At 45.6% G+C, this 13,469-nt stretch overlaps 1 protein-coding gene across 1 annotated transcript in view; it reads left to right on the top strand.

The window, feature by feature from the left end:
- Positions 1 to 13,469, top strand: part of LOC147883619 (S-type anion channel SLAH2-like) — a 28,811-nt gene extending 15,342 nt beyond the window's left edge. Inside the window, exon 4 of the mRNA XM_087399532.1 lies at positions 13,082 to 13,469. Within this exon, the coding sequence (XP_087255658.1) occupies positions 13,082 to 13,469 (388 nt within the window). The remainder of the gene's footprint in view (positions 1 to 13,081) is intronic.

Raw genomic sequence — 13,469 nt, 5'->3', positions numbered from 1 at the left:
GGTGTGTGGTGTGTGATTGAGAGAATCATGGAATCGATTGAGAGATTTGTGGATTTAGATGCTCTACTGAGCTCAGATGTTATGTCACTACTGGATGTAACTGGAGCCTATATATTGGGCCTGTCTCTCTTGAATAGAACACCCTCTCTTTTGCTTCACTTGCTCAATCCTTCTTACAACTCCAACATGTGGTATCAGAGCCTTGGTTCACTCTCCTTGAGACCTCCTTGAGTGCCATGTCATCATCTTCTTCACCATAAAGTTTTCGAAGCTTTTCTTCCCACGAAATTTCCAAGTGCTTGTTCTCTTTCATCTCTGAACCATTGCTCCAGCCCTTTCAGGTGTAGATTCCCCTAGTTAAGGCACACTTCCACCTGAGAGGAATTGAAGGAATATTGCCTCTACAGACTATGCTAAAACTCGCTCTATTCTGCGCCATTTCTTCAAATTCAGCTTGCTAGAGCCACCATTTCAAAAATGGTATGAGGTGCACTTAGGCGACCCTATGGGCTACCTGCTAGTGAATTTTGAGGGCAAATGGTCAAGGGAATAAACAAAGGAAAAACCAGTCAGGTTTTGAAGAAGACATGTTTTTGGAGGTGGACAAGATGCTGCTGCCCCTGGAGGTATGAAGCTTCATTTGCTCTGAGACTTGCACTAAGTCTTCTACTTCCAAGTACCTTTAATTGCGCAGCAAATGCCCTCTACTTGATGCTTTGTGCAGTGAGGTAGCAATCCTCCAAGGTTCCTCTGTTTTCTGCAAGCATTTCTAGACTATTTTTAAAGTTTGATGCTACACTAAATGCTAAGGTGATGCTTGAGGAGTTAAAGCACAGTTCAGAGATTCAAAGATTGTTTTTTTCAATTCTGAGAATGCTCTTTGAACTTCAGTTGAATGCATTTTTCATCTTTTATATTGAGGATTGAAGTTTTGAAGTGGATTTCAAGTCATACTATCTTATTGACTAGTTGACTAAGTTGACTAGTGTGGATTGACCATGACAAGAGCTTACATGAAGGAAGAATATATCATGACTTGCATGATGATTTCCAATGGATATGATTGGAACAAAAGTTTCAACTACAACCATTATGATTCTTATTTTGAGATGCCTTAGTTATGGTCTCAGTATCTTTCATGATGTATGAATTGTACTTGCATTTGGTTGACTATACCTTGCCATACAATCATGACCACCTCTTGTACAAGAGTAGACACTGCCCTTGCATGACAAGTAGTAAGATCCTCTTCAGTCCATATGATTCACAAAATGTTTTTAAGGCTTGGACACTCAAAGAAGGTGAAGGACTACAAGGATCTTGTATTGCAAAATATAGACAAGATACATTAAAGAGTGTAGAGAAGGACAAAGAGCAAAGACCATTATGATTCTTATTTTGAGATGCCTTAGTTATGGTTTCAGTATCTTACATGATGTATGAATTGTACTTGCATTTGGTTGACTATACCTTGCCATACAATCATGACCACCTCTTGTACAAGAGTAGACACTGCCCTTGCATGACAAGTAGTAAGATCCAGTCCATATGATTCACAAAATGTTTTTAAGGCTTGGACACTCAAAGAAGGTGAAGGACTACAAGGATCTTGTATTGCAAAATATAGACAAGATACATTAAAGAGTGTAGAGAAGGACAAAGAGCAAAGAAGCACAAGATTGGCTACACCAAGAACCTCTCCAATGACAATGAACCTCACACCAGGTAGCTTGGAAGAGAAGGAGGAAAAGGACAAGACATGCCATCAAAGGGGGGTATTTTCCCACATCTCCAAATTAGAAATATTTATGTGTGTGTGGTTAATAAGGGTTCTTTGCCTTGGGATGTCCCCCTCAAATGATTGTTAGTCTTATGTGTTACCTTGTTGGATCTAAGAGTATTCCCATGCATAGTCATTGTCTATCTCCCAAATGTAAACCAACAAACCAAAGTCAGAGTGAGATCATGTTGGGATGAGGATGCCCAAATGAGTCTACTGCTGATGCAACTAGAGTGAGTACCAGGTTGTGGATCATGTGTGTTGCCACTAGAGGTGGGCAAGCCATGAAGTTTCCCATGGACTACTGCTAGGGTTGAGGTCATCAATTTGTGGGGGGGAATGAAGGACAAATTGATGTAATGGGGTCATATCTAGAGTCCTAAGATCAAAGGTTGTGAGTGTGTGAACACATGGTGTGCCTGGATAGGTGTTAGTAGGTGTGATTGAGTGAATCTAGGTGTGTGGTGTGTGATTGAGAGAATCATGGAACTGATATAGAGATTTGTGGATCTAGATGCTCTACTGAGCTCATATGTGATGTCACTACTAGATGTAACTGGAGCCTATATATTGGGCCTGTCTCTCTTGAATAGAGCACCCTCTCTTTTGCTTTACTTGCTCAATCCTTCTTGCAACTCCAACATAGGGCCTCTCTACCCACCAGTGCATGCCAAAGAGGGCTGTGTCATGTCATTTTACTGCCCATGAACCCCCTTTGGGGTTTTTCCATCCTCTCTTTCTTTCATCGCATCTAGGGCCTCTATTCCCACCAGTGCACGTCAAAAGGCTGTCTCATCTCATTCTACTGACCATGAACTCCCTTCAGGGTTTTTCCAGTCTCTCTAGCTATTCGGACCTTGAGACCCCTTCTAGGCTAGGCAAGGCCTAGCCTTGCAAAGTCGCTACGCACTACATCTCACCCAGCCCTTTTTCCGCGTCCGCCATTTCCTCCCTTTGCTAGCAGGAGCAACTTTCTGATTCGACATGGGAGATTGTGAGGTTGGTGGTGATTTTTTGATCTAGCCAGAGGGGCTTTTGTAACAGGGAGAAAGCCTAACTCACTCTCTCTCCTGCTCACTACTACCTGAACTGATAGAAGAATGCACTCAAAACACAAGTGGAACTGTGAAGTGAGTGAGAGAATCTGAGGGAGGAATCTAATGGGCCTCCGAGGAGGAAAAAAATAACTGAAATAATGTCTTGCCCAAAGGGCTGAATGTAACTGTAAATAACTGAAAGGACTACGTACTGTATGGAGGGGATGAACCCTCACTACAAAAGAGGAACGGAAATACTGTGTGGAGGGACTAAACCCTCACTGTTGAACTATGTGTTGATAGAGATAAGGGACTGCTCTGATGCAAACCCTAACTGTTTCTATCTGGACAGAACCAGGCCTGTAGAGGAACTTGTAGATGCCAGGACTAGGGGCAGTTCTTCTGCTCCCTGTTCTATGCCTGAACTGCTGCATGATCCCCTGCTGCTGGCAGAGGTGGTGAAGCTCCAAATTGCTCTGAAGATGGGATGAGTGAATGCAGGCCAAGGGAGGGCCTTTTATAGGCCCCTTGGAACCTGAAACTAGCCGACTAGGCTGAATCCCTACCAACCAACCTACTGCTGATGACCGACCTGCATCGACCCCTGCGGATGTCATCAGACTGCCATGTGGCAGTCCGGGTCTGATGCTGACATTAGTGCTAACATGGCATTGCCTACGACTATTCTTGTTGATTGCACAGGCTGCGCTAATTTCGTGTGTTGGATCTTCATATCCAGGCCACCATTTGCAAAGGTTTCTGCAAGGTCTTTGCACACCATAATGCAAGTAAAGTCATCCGACGGAGCTTCTCCTTCCTCCAATAGAGCTGTAGCAGCAGACTTCGGGCTCTAGACTCACACCTAGACTCAGCTAGAAAACCCACGCTCTGATACCAGTTGAGAGATCTCAACAACGGGCTCAGCTAGAAAATGTCAAGCAAAGCTCCATCTTCCTTGCCCCACACTCGGTCTTGTTTATAGCTTAGTACCACAGTTTTATGGTAGACGATATGGAGATGACACATCATGTGCCAGGGGTTCCAATGACGTTAGGGTATAAAGACCCCTTCTTTCTTCCATTGAAGCTTGCTTCAGATCGTGCTGGAGTCCTCCACCACAGCCTTGGTCTTGGCGGATGAAGGTGTTCTGCAGCTCAAGGGGATTGCAGGGTTCTTCTAGAGACCCTAGATGGTAATAAATTCAGGTAGATGGGCCCAGGTCTTAGCCTCCAAGGGCAGTGCCTTAGGTGCAGACAGATCGGGACCTAGCGAGACCTTGTCCTTGCCTTGTAGATGGCACTTCCTCCCACCAGTCATCTCGACTAAGACAGCATCTGAAGAGGCAAGAGGATAGATCTCCTTGCACAGACAAACAGTAGTAGGAGTCTCAAACCCCTTGGTTCAAACCATCCAAGATGGGCTCGACTCGCATGGACCGCAAATAAGCATGGCAAGAGAGCCGCAAAGAACCGAAGATGCCATGCACGTGGACAGCAACAATCAAGCACGATGCCACACCAGCCCTCTCCCCCCCAAGAGAAGGGTTTGGAGGGCCTCCTTAGGAGACCAAGAGCAGCAAGGTTTGTAGGGGGCCCTCCCACCCAAGAGGAGCAAGGTTTGGAGGGGGCCCTCAGAATGACCTGCAACACTCGAGGGAAAAGTCATCTTTGATCTTCCAATAGATCCTCTCCTCTCAGCACAAGGTTCCTAGCATGGTTATTAAGACACTCGTGTCTTATGATAAGGCACTTAAGACACTTAAGACATGTGTCTTAACTTAAGACACCATTAGACACTCTTGCTTTTTTTTTTAGTGGGAGGGGTGTAACAACAAACATCGAGTTTGACGTAACCATGTTATCATTGATACCATGCTATCATTGATGGTGGTGACTTCGGATCCACAGAGGTAGTGACCTCGCAGATTCAGATTAGGATGAATCTTGAGAGATTTGACTCTTGAGAGTCGAAAGTTTCCTTTCAATTATATGTATCGGCATGCATATTTCATTCATGTCACATGTGATTGATAGACTATTGCCATGATATTTATGTGTATTGATTAATGATGTGGTATATAATCTACGTAGCCCTCTAGGCTCTTGTTAATTTGTTTATCTAGATTTTTGAATATCAAGATTCAATTGTTAGTTTAAATCTTTAAACTTGTGATTCGTGACTTGCAAGCTCTTGAGTTGTGACTCTTACCTTGCAAGCTCTTGAGTCTTGAGTCTTAACTTCAACTTTTAAGTCTTGAGTACATTGTACAAGTGCATTGTTACCTCTTGCATTGTTTAAGTGTAGCTTATTGTACTTCTAGAATCTAGCAACTAGCTATGCTAGCAAGTTGTACACTTGTATACTTATGCATATATTAATTAAATATTTATTATTACAATAACGTGTCTTATCTTTAAGACAATTTAGACACTCGTGTCTGAAGCGTGTCTAACGTGTCGTGTCTTAACGTGTCTTACAACCATGGTTCCTAGTTGACCGAGGAGACTCTAGCGGGGCCAGGTGCAGGAGAAGCACTCCCCCTTGTTTCCCATCTTATCATCATCCCTCCCACCCCTCCCCCCTGGCGTCCAAACCCCCTCCCCCCTGCCCCCACCGTCCTCTTCTTCTTCTCCAATTGCCCACAACCCCCTCCCCCTTTCCACCTCTCACTGCCTCTTCAACAAAGCCAGCGATCACCCTTGCCCACACCCCGCCCTCCAAGCATTCCTTCCTCTTCTCCCAGCCTCCCTACCATTAGCTCCGTTCCACACCCCTCCCCTCTTCTCCCACATCACAATGCCCACCCTTGCCTAGGCCATCTACTCACTTTGGCCAAAGATCATCTTCCTCGTCTCAGTTCTAGTCCGTCCTTTCACTCAAACAAGGCACTGCTTCCTCATCTTAGTTCCAGCCTATCCATTTGCCGAACTGGGGCATGGCTCCCATAAAACCGGCACAAGAGACTCCCCCCTTTTCTCACAGTTCATGTGGACGGAGCTCGCGTAGGGCAGCCCATCCCAAGGGAGTTTTGACATTTGGGCCCTAGAACTATCTTGATATGCCACATGATTACCCTATCACACTAGAGATGACAATTTTGATCTTGCAACTTTGCAAAGGGGCTACTATTGGAGCTGTTGGGAGCACTTCCCATCTTCTAAGGATTTAATTTTGCAACCACGGGAGAGAAGCAGTGGACCCCCCTCCTATTTCACTTTATAATGCGGGACTAGATGTTCCACATGATGGAGGAGTAGTTCAGCCAACAGGGGAATTATCTCCCACCACCTTTCAGCTCACTTTTTCAATGGACAAACAAGGCCTAGGTTTAGCAATCACAATGGGATCCAATAGCTCTGACAGGTTATACACTCACTACCGAACCAATGCACCAACAGCCTAGGAGTTAAGAGCTCCTTCTTGATGCAACAGGCCTTGAAGGTGGGCAATGCGCCAAGCATTGATGCCGCGAGCCTTGAAGGTGGGTATTGAGCTAGTCATTGAGCCAAGCATTGATGCAATGGGCCCTGAAGGTATATTTTCAGTTTCAGATATCAGATGATGGTGCGGTCTCCTCTTTAGTCTAGGTCCAAAGGTATGTTCTCCAACTATGGGTAGGAGTGGGGGCAGGTGGGGGGGGTGCGGGGGGGGGGGGGGGGGGGGGGGGGGCTTTTAGTAGCCTAGACCTTATCCCCAAGGTGTTTGGGTAAGGTGAGCTCATAGGGGGATGGGTTGTGTGGATAGACTTGAGGATGAGAGACCCTAGAACAGGGATCTTAAACGTTCACGCGCCTACATGTCATAAGCGATGTGTACCTTTCAGGAGACGTATTACCAAGAGACTCTTAGACGTGGACTCTTGGATTGTTGTTCTGGAGACTTCAACAATATAGTGTTCCAAGAAGGACAACCAAGAGGTACCTCCTTCTCGACAACGCCTTTGACCAAGCACAGCATCTGGGAGCAATTTATCTTTGAGACTGTTAGCAGCCACGACCCTAGAGAAAGGCTCCCTAGTAGCCTTTGTTACTCCTCCTACCAGTGATGGCGTGACGGACTAGTTGACAGTCTAGATAGAACTTATTTGGGGGACTTGGAGTTTCTATCAAGCAAAAAGGCAGACTCAGTCATGATGAAGGCTAGCACTAAAAGAGAAGGCTAAATTAGTCCACATTCTCTTCAATCAAGCTACAACTACTTGTGAGGACTATAGTATTTCATTTTAATCTCTCCAAATGAGCATTTCTAAGCAACAAATGCCTAGAAAAGAAACGGGATAGGGCAACGGATGCACCTCTTAGAGCTTATAGCAATATCAGCAAAGCAGCAATATGGACAAAATTTTCACAATCAGAAATTTGCATGTCCGCTAATATGGCAACAATAAATATCTAAATGAATCTAAAAGCATGCCCAAACTCATCCTCTGAAAACACAACAAATAGCGTAGTTTCAATCTCATGACGGTAACAAGGATGAAAACCTTAAAATCCATCATGCATAGCAAGGACTCGCTATTATGCCATCACCACCGACATCATCAGCGCCCAACGATAGGTGTAGACCATAGTGTAAAAAAATGCTCTCACATATAAATATCCACACAGCCATGCACACTAGGGCTTTGCACAGATGTCCTCGTGCTGAGTTTCTATCAACACTCCGGAGGCAAAGACAGCAGCACTAAAGGTGAAAGCTAATCAGAAAGTTGTCCACATTCTCTTCATCCAAGCTACAACTTGCTTGTGACAACCATTGGGTTTTGTTTAGTCTCCCCAAGCGAGCATTTTAAGTAGAAAATGCTTACAAAAGAAACTTGATAGGGGGAATGCACCACTTAAGATAGTGCAGTACCAACAAGCCACAACATGGACAAAGCTTCACAAAATGAAATATGCAGGTCTACTAATACAGCGGGAACGTATATCCAGATGAAACCAGAAATATGTCTAACCGCATCCCCTAAAAAACACAACAAACAATGCAGTTTGAATCTCATGACAATCACTCACAAGGTCGAAAATCATAAACCCCATCATGCATCGACTAGCTACTATGACATCCCCACCGACATCATCAATGCCCAGTGGCGGTGGGTGTAGACCATAGTATAAACCAATGCTCACACATACAAATCCACACACCCACACACACTTCAGCATTCACTTATACAAAAGTCTTTGTACTGAGCTTTTGTCAGCAATTTGGAGGTGAAGGGGCGACTCAGCCATGAAAAAGGCTAGTGCTAAAGGAGAAGGGTAATCCAAAAAGTAGTCCACATTGTTGAAAGTTAGAGGTCGACTCCCCACCTATGAGCCCCTGCATGAGGACATGGAGGAGTTGTACTAGCAACATACGATGGGATCAAAGATATGCAACAGGGGCAGACAAGAAGGCTTCCACGAAGGCAACATCTAAGAAATAGAAGAAATTGATCAGTTTGGTTCTGGAAGAGGGCGCGTCATAGGCTACAGAATATAGGCAGCAGCAGCTATACGTTGATAGAAGCCTGGAGCAGCTCAGTAGAACATTCACAGAAGGGTGGTAGCAGTATGAACAGGTCTACAACAGATTGCAGCAGACGGCTGAAGCAGAGTCAAGTACAGGTGCCTCGTACAGCAGAATATATAGATTATTAATGAGCTGTATTGATCAGCTATAGTGCACGTACAGTCGGCTGACATCAGCATGCTCACAGACTGGGTTGGCCCAGTCTGTAATGGTTGGGTGGAATCTGATCTGGGCGGCATCCACATCTAGGCAGCACACAGGCTGCTAGATGTTTGTAGATAGTGCACCATATTTTGTATCATGGTTTGTCCATTTTTGAAGCAATCTAATCTATATGTTTCGGCCATTCCACATCATGAACATGCTCTAGTTCGCATCTGTGAGTTACCTCAGTAATACCTGTGTGCACAAGAGATGGAGTGAGGTTTGTTTACGCATTGTGGGACTCCTGGGCATATTCTCCCACTCTGCAAGAGTAATGGCTACAACAAGCAACCTCCGTTTGTTCTTCTGATATGATATCAGAGCTATGAGGAAGATTCAAAAGTGCATTTTATCTAGAAGAGAGGTCCTCTGCATGAAAACAAGGTGACTTGAGTTGAGAATGTGCAAAATTTGAGATAAATTCTGACATTTGAAGGACAGGTGCATTTACGAGAAGAAAGATGACCTAGTTTTAGGTAAGTGTGCCCTTGTCAAGCAGGGATTGCAGAGTTTGTATCATTGCATCCTTGGTGTTACGTCTATTCTAAGCTTTCATTCCAATGGCTTCAAAGATCCCGTTCCCAAATTTCGGAGATGGAGGCAAACTACAGGGGAATAGTTGGCCTATTTGAAAGCTGAAGTTACAGAGTCGCATGCTGGCAAGGAAGGTGACAATAGGAGGGGAGGTGAAACCCACGACACATTGGATGCAACAGGAAAAGTAGTAAAACTTGCAGATCCAGATGATGTGGAAGAGTAGGAAAAGAAGGGTGCTGAGGCGTTTTCTATGATCATTGGAACAATGTCAGATGCAGTGCTCCTTCACATTCAGCTGGCAGATGCCTCAAAGGAGTTAGAAAACAGAGATGGAGGTTGCTTGCTGTAGCCAACACTCCTGCAGTGGAAGATTGTCTGAAAAGTTGCCCTGAAATCATACAGTGCTGACTAAAATCTCACTCCTCTCCCTTGATGTGTACCCATGTGAATATAGATAGACTTAGACAGTTAATGAACCATGCATATGAGAGTAGAAACAGAAAATATGTATTTCTCCAACAATGGACAAAACCCTGTACTAAGGTGTGCACAGTGTGCCACCATCTACTAGATAAGGTGCTGCCTAGATGTGGACCCCTAGCACCACGAAACTGTTCTCGTACCTCCTCCTGGAACCTTCAAAACACTGCCCATCTGTGTGTTCTCCTAGAGATACGGTGGGCTGAGTAGATGCCTTTGAAACAGACCTCCTTGCTGCTCCGATGGACAGCCAATGTTGAGGTACTGTTTGCACCCTGATCCTTGACCTCCTCACTGCTTCTGTGTGCAGCCAATGGTGAGACACAAGTCTCCCTGATTCCTGGCCTTCTTACTGCTCTGATCTTTGGACCTCCCTGCTGCTTGAATTGCAACCCAAACTAAGGTACCAAAGGCTCCCTGACTAAATCGTGGAATGCCCCTCCAGGGGCGCTTTATACAGCTGCTTGAATTGCAACCCAAACTGAGGTACCAAAGGCTCCCTGACTAAATCGTGGACTGCCCCTCCAGGGGCGCTTTATACAGCGCTGGATGACCCCAAAAACAGCTGACCAGATCTGCAGGCTGGTGATCTGCCAAGTGAGCTTGCTCCAAATCTGCTGCCTGAATGCCACGTGGCAGTTGCCCATTGGTCCGACCTGGTCTGTGCTGTAACATCGTGCTGCATTGCCCCATCCTGCTACACTTCTACTGTCGCTGTCTGCAGGGCCTATATCTTGGCCTTGGCAGCATGTGTGCTGCCCTATGTGCAGCCCTCACAGGGCCTTCTGCTCCAGCCATCTCCAGATCATCCTGCAGCCTCCGGTTTGCTCCAGCCATCTGTATGAGGTGCTGCCTAGGGTTTTTTTTTTTTGGGGGGGGGGGGGAGGAACACTCTTACCTGGTAAGCGGTCACATAACCAATGGCCGCTCAAATGAGACTGGCTAGCAATAGCCAGTACTATTCCTCGTAGGTTCAACTACAAAGAGAGTGGGAGCATACTGTGAAAGTACAAATGCCAATCATCAGTTGATCTAGCAAATACAACTAGAGCCCTTCTTACATAAGTCAAACGAGGGGGCAGTATACTTGTATATGGGATAAATGAGTTGCCCTATGACATGCGGCATGCTCACATTTATTCAGCTACAAAACTACATGAGTATTTAAGACCTGTAAATAAAAACACGATATAGCCCCTCAATACACAAAATAGGAATCTACGATGTAAGGTACATACCTAACATTTTACTAATGTTACAATCCCTTGACCTCAAATCACTCCAACATCGATAGGACCACTCTCAATGGCACCTTTGTTTATGGGATAAAAGACTCTCGAGTCCAATGGGATCTAAGCAAATAGTTCTAGTCATCCCGGGTTGGGCACTCAAAGCAGATAACTGTCACGGGCATCCACAGCCCATGGCCATGCTGGACTGTCACGCAGGCAACAAGCTCAGCGAGTAGTCCACGTAGGCAGCCACGTGGCCTGCCACGCAGGCAGCTAAGTCAGCAACTGCCACATGGGACTCCCACGCAGTCAGCCAGCAGGTGCTGGACATGCAGGCAGCGCAGGACACGCAGGCAGCACAGGAGCTGCCACGTGGCAGCGCTGACATCAGCATCTGCCATGTCAACAGGCGGAGCAACAGCAGGTTGGTAAGGGAGCAGCCTGGCATTGGGCAGGATCCTGCTGGTCTGTCAGTTTGAGGCCCAAGGGGGCCTATAAAAGCAGCGCCCCTTAGCCTTCACTTCTCATCCCAAAGTTGGGCATCACAGCCTCAGTTCAGCAGCAATTAGACCTCCCCGTGGCAGACCAGCAGCCTCAGCCTCTCCAGGAATCTAGATAGGATTCACCTCCTCTAGTTAGCTTAGTCTTTTCCAGTTTGGCAGTTGAGGGTTTCAGCCCGTCTATATAGTTGTATTCAGCCCTTTGGGCATCCATACATTTCAGTTATATATTCCTCTTCGGAGGTCCACTACATTTCTCTCCCTCTGATTCTCACTCACATCCACAGTATCACTTTGTGTATCTTGCAGTTGCAGTTAGTATTGAGCAGGAGAGAGAGTGAGGATATTCTATCTCCCGCTACAATGGTATCAGAGCTTCAGATTCTTTCCTGAGACAAAGGGGTTTCTAGGGTATCTATTTTTGTAGCTTGTGCATACCCCGGACTAGTGGTATTACCATGCTCCATTAGCCACTCCCTCCCGTACTCCATCACGCATCGGGCCGACCTTGAGGCACACAGTAAAGAGGGGAAATTTTTTTCTAGGAATCAAGAGGTTCAGGTCAGTCAGGGACAGCCCCCATCGTTTATGGTCCAGACAAGATCCGGTAAGAACACCATGAGCAACATTGAGTAGTCCAACACATGGGGGTAGGGTTCAGTGCCTCAACCACCACCCCCACCATAGAATCCTGCAGACACTTCCATGTCTGCCATGACAGCCATGTTGCAAGCTATGATACAAATGCAGCAACAACAGTCTGAGGCTCTCTTCATCTGCATGACCTAGCTTCAGGAGATGCGGGAAGATCATGAGCAGGCTGCCAAAGAGCGCGAAAGGCTAGCTCAGGAGGCAAAAGAAGAACGTGAACGGGAGGCTCGGGAAGCAAAAGAAGAACACGATCGGGAAGCTCAAGAAGCCGAAAGGGCAGCTCGGAAAGCAAAAGGCAAACTATGAACACAATAGAGACACTCGGGAAGTCAAGGAACTTCAGGACCGCCAAGCTCAGGAGGCCAAGGAGCTCCAAGAACATACCACTCGAGAAGAGAAGGAAGAATGGGACCGGCAGCTTCTCATTTCTCTACTCCGACCAGCGCGGGAGAAATGGAGACACTTCCACCTACGGCGAAGCCCTCCTTCCTAGGGAAGCTCAACTTCACACAGTATTATAGTAAGCATGAACCCTTAGTGTACAGCTTATTGCAAGAGGACCGGTCTACAGCTTTTGAGAGTAAGAAGCTAGATGACACTCAGTTCGGTAGCCAACTCAAAAGAACAAATATATGCAGCCATTTACGCATTGAAAACTTGGAGACATTATCTATATGGAGCCAAGTTTGATGTATTGACAAACCATGAGTCTATCAAATATATGTGTGATAGGCCTCAGTTGGAGGGAAGAAAGGCACAATGGGCTGACTGATGCAAGGCTTTGATATGGAGCTTATTTTTTGGGGCAAAAACATGATAAGGGTTTATCCATGGATACCGTTGAAGTGAATCGGTTTTGCATGCAGTACATCTGTAAGCTTGCAAAGGTATAAGTTGCTTTTGAGCCATGCAAAATCAGGTCCTGGATATGTAGATTAGATCTTTCATAGATCGAATCAATCATGTGATATCCTGTTGTTTCCCATACGGGTAATTCATAAGCCTGGCTGAAAGGTCACGTATGCTTCCTTTGATTAGGCAGCTTCACATCAAAAAAATCCTTCTTTTCTTTGTAATTCTCTCTTAAATCACTACCAACAAGCACTATATTGATTCCAGGGATTTGACTCCTTGTCTTTTTGTCCGCAGGTTTTCTATTTCATGGTGGGCTTACTTGTATCCGATGACTTCGTCAGCGATTGCCACTATTCATTATTCCCAAAAAGTACAACATCCGTTATCAAAGACCATGGCAGTAGCTCTATCAATGATCTCAGCAATTACAGTCTTATGTCTTTTCATATCAACTATAATCCATGGTGTCTTCTTGAATACATTGTTTCCTAATGACATTGCAATAGCCATCACAACTACAAGGCCTAAAAAGAAGCAGAAGGGAAGCACAGCAACAGATAAAGGCAACCCTACTGACACCAACATGACTTCGTTAGCAATCAAGTCTCCTCCACTTCAAACAGATGTTTCGTTACCTCCGAGACAGAGTACTTCGCCATCCCCTATAAACGGATATGTGTAA

This window comes from Dipteris shenzhenensis, chromosome 28, assembly GCF_047967505.1.
Source record: "Dipteris shenzhenensis isolate YYH24624 ecotype China chromosome 28, Dip_SZ_1.0, whole genome shotgun sequence".
Lineage (NCBI taxonomy): Eukaryota > Viridiplantae > Streptophyta > Polypodiopsida > Gleicheniales > Dipteridaceae > Dipteris > Dipteris shenzhenensis.
The sequence above is the reverse complement of the archived record's forward strand: the minus strand, read 5'-3'. Positions and strand labels throughout refer to the sequence as shown.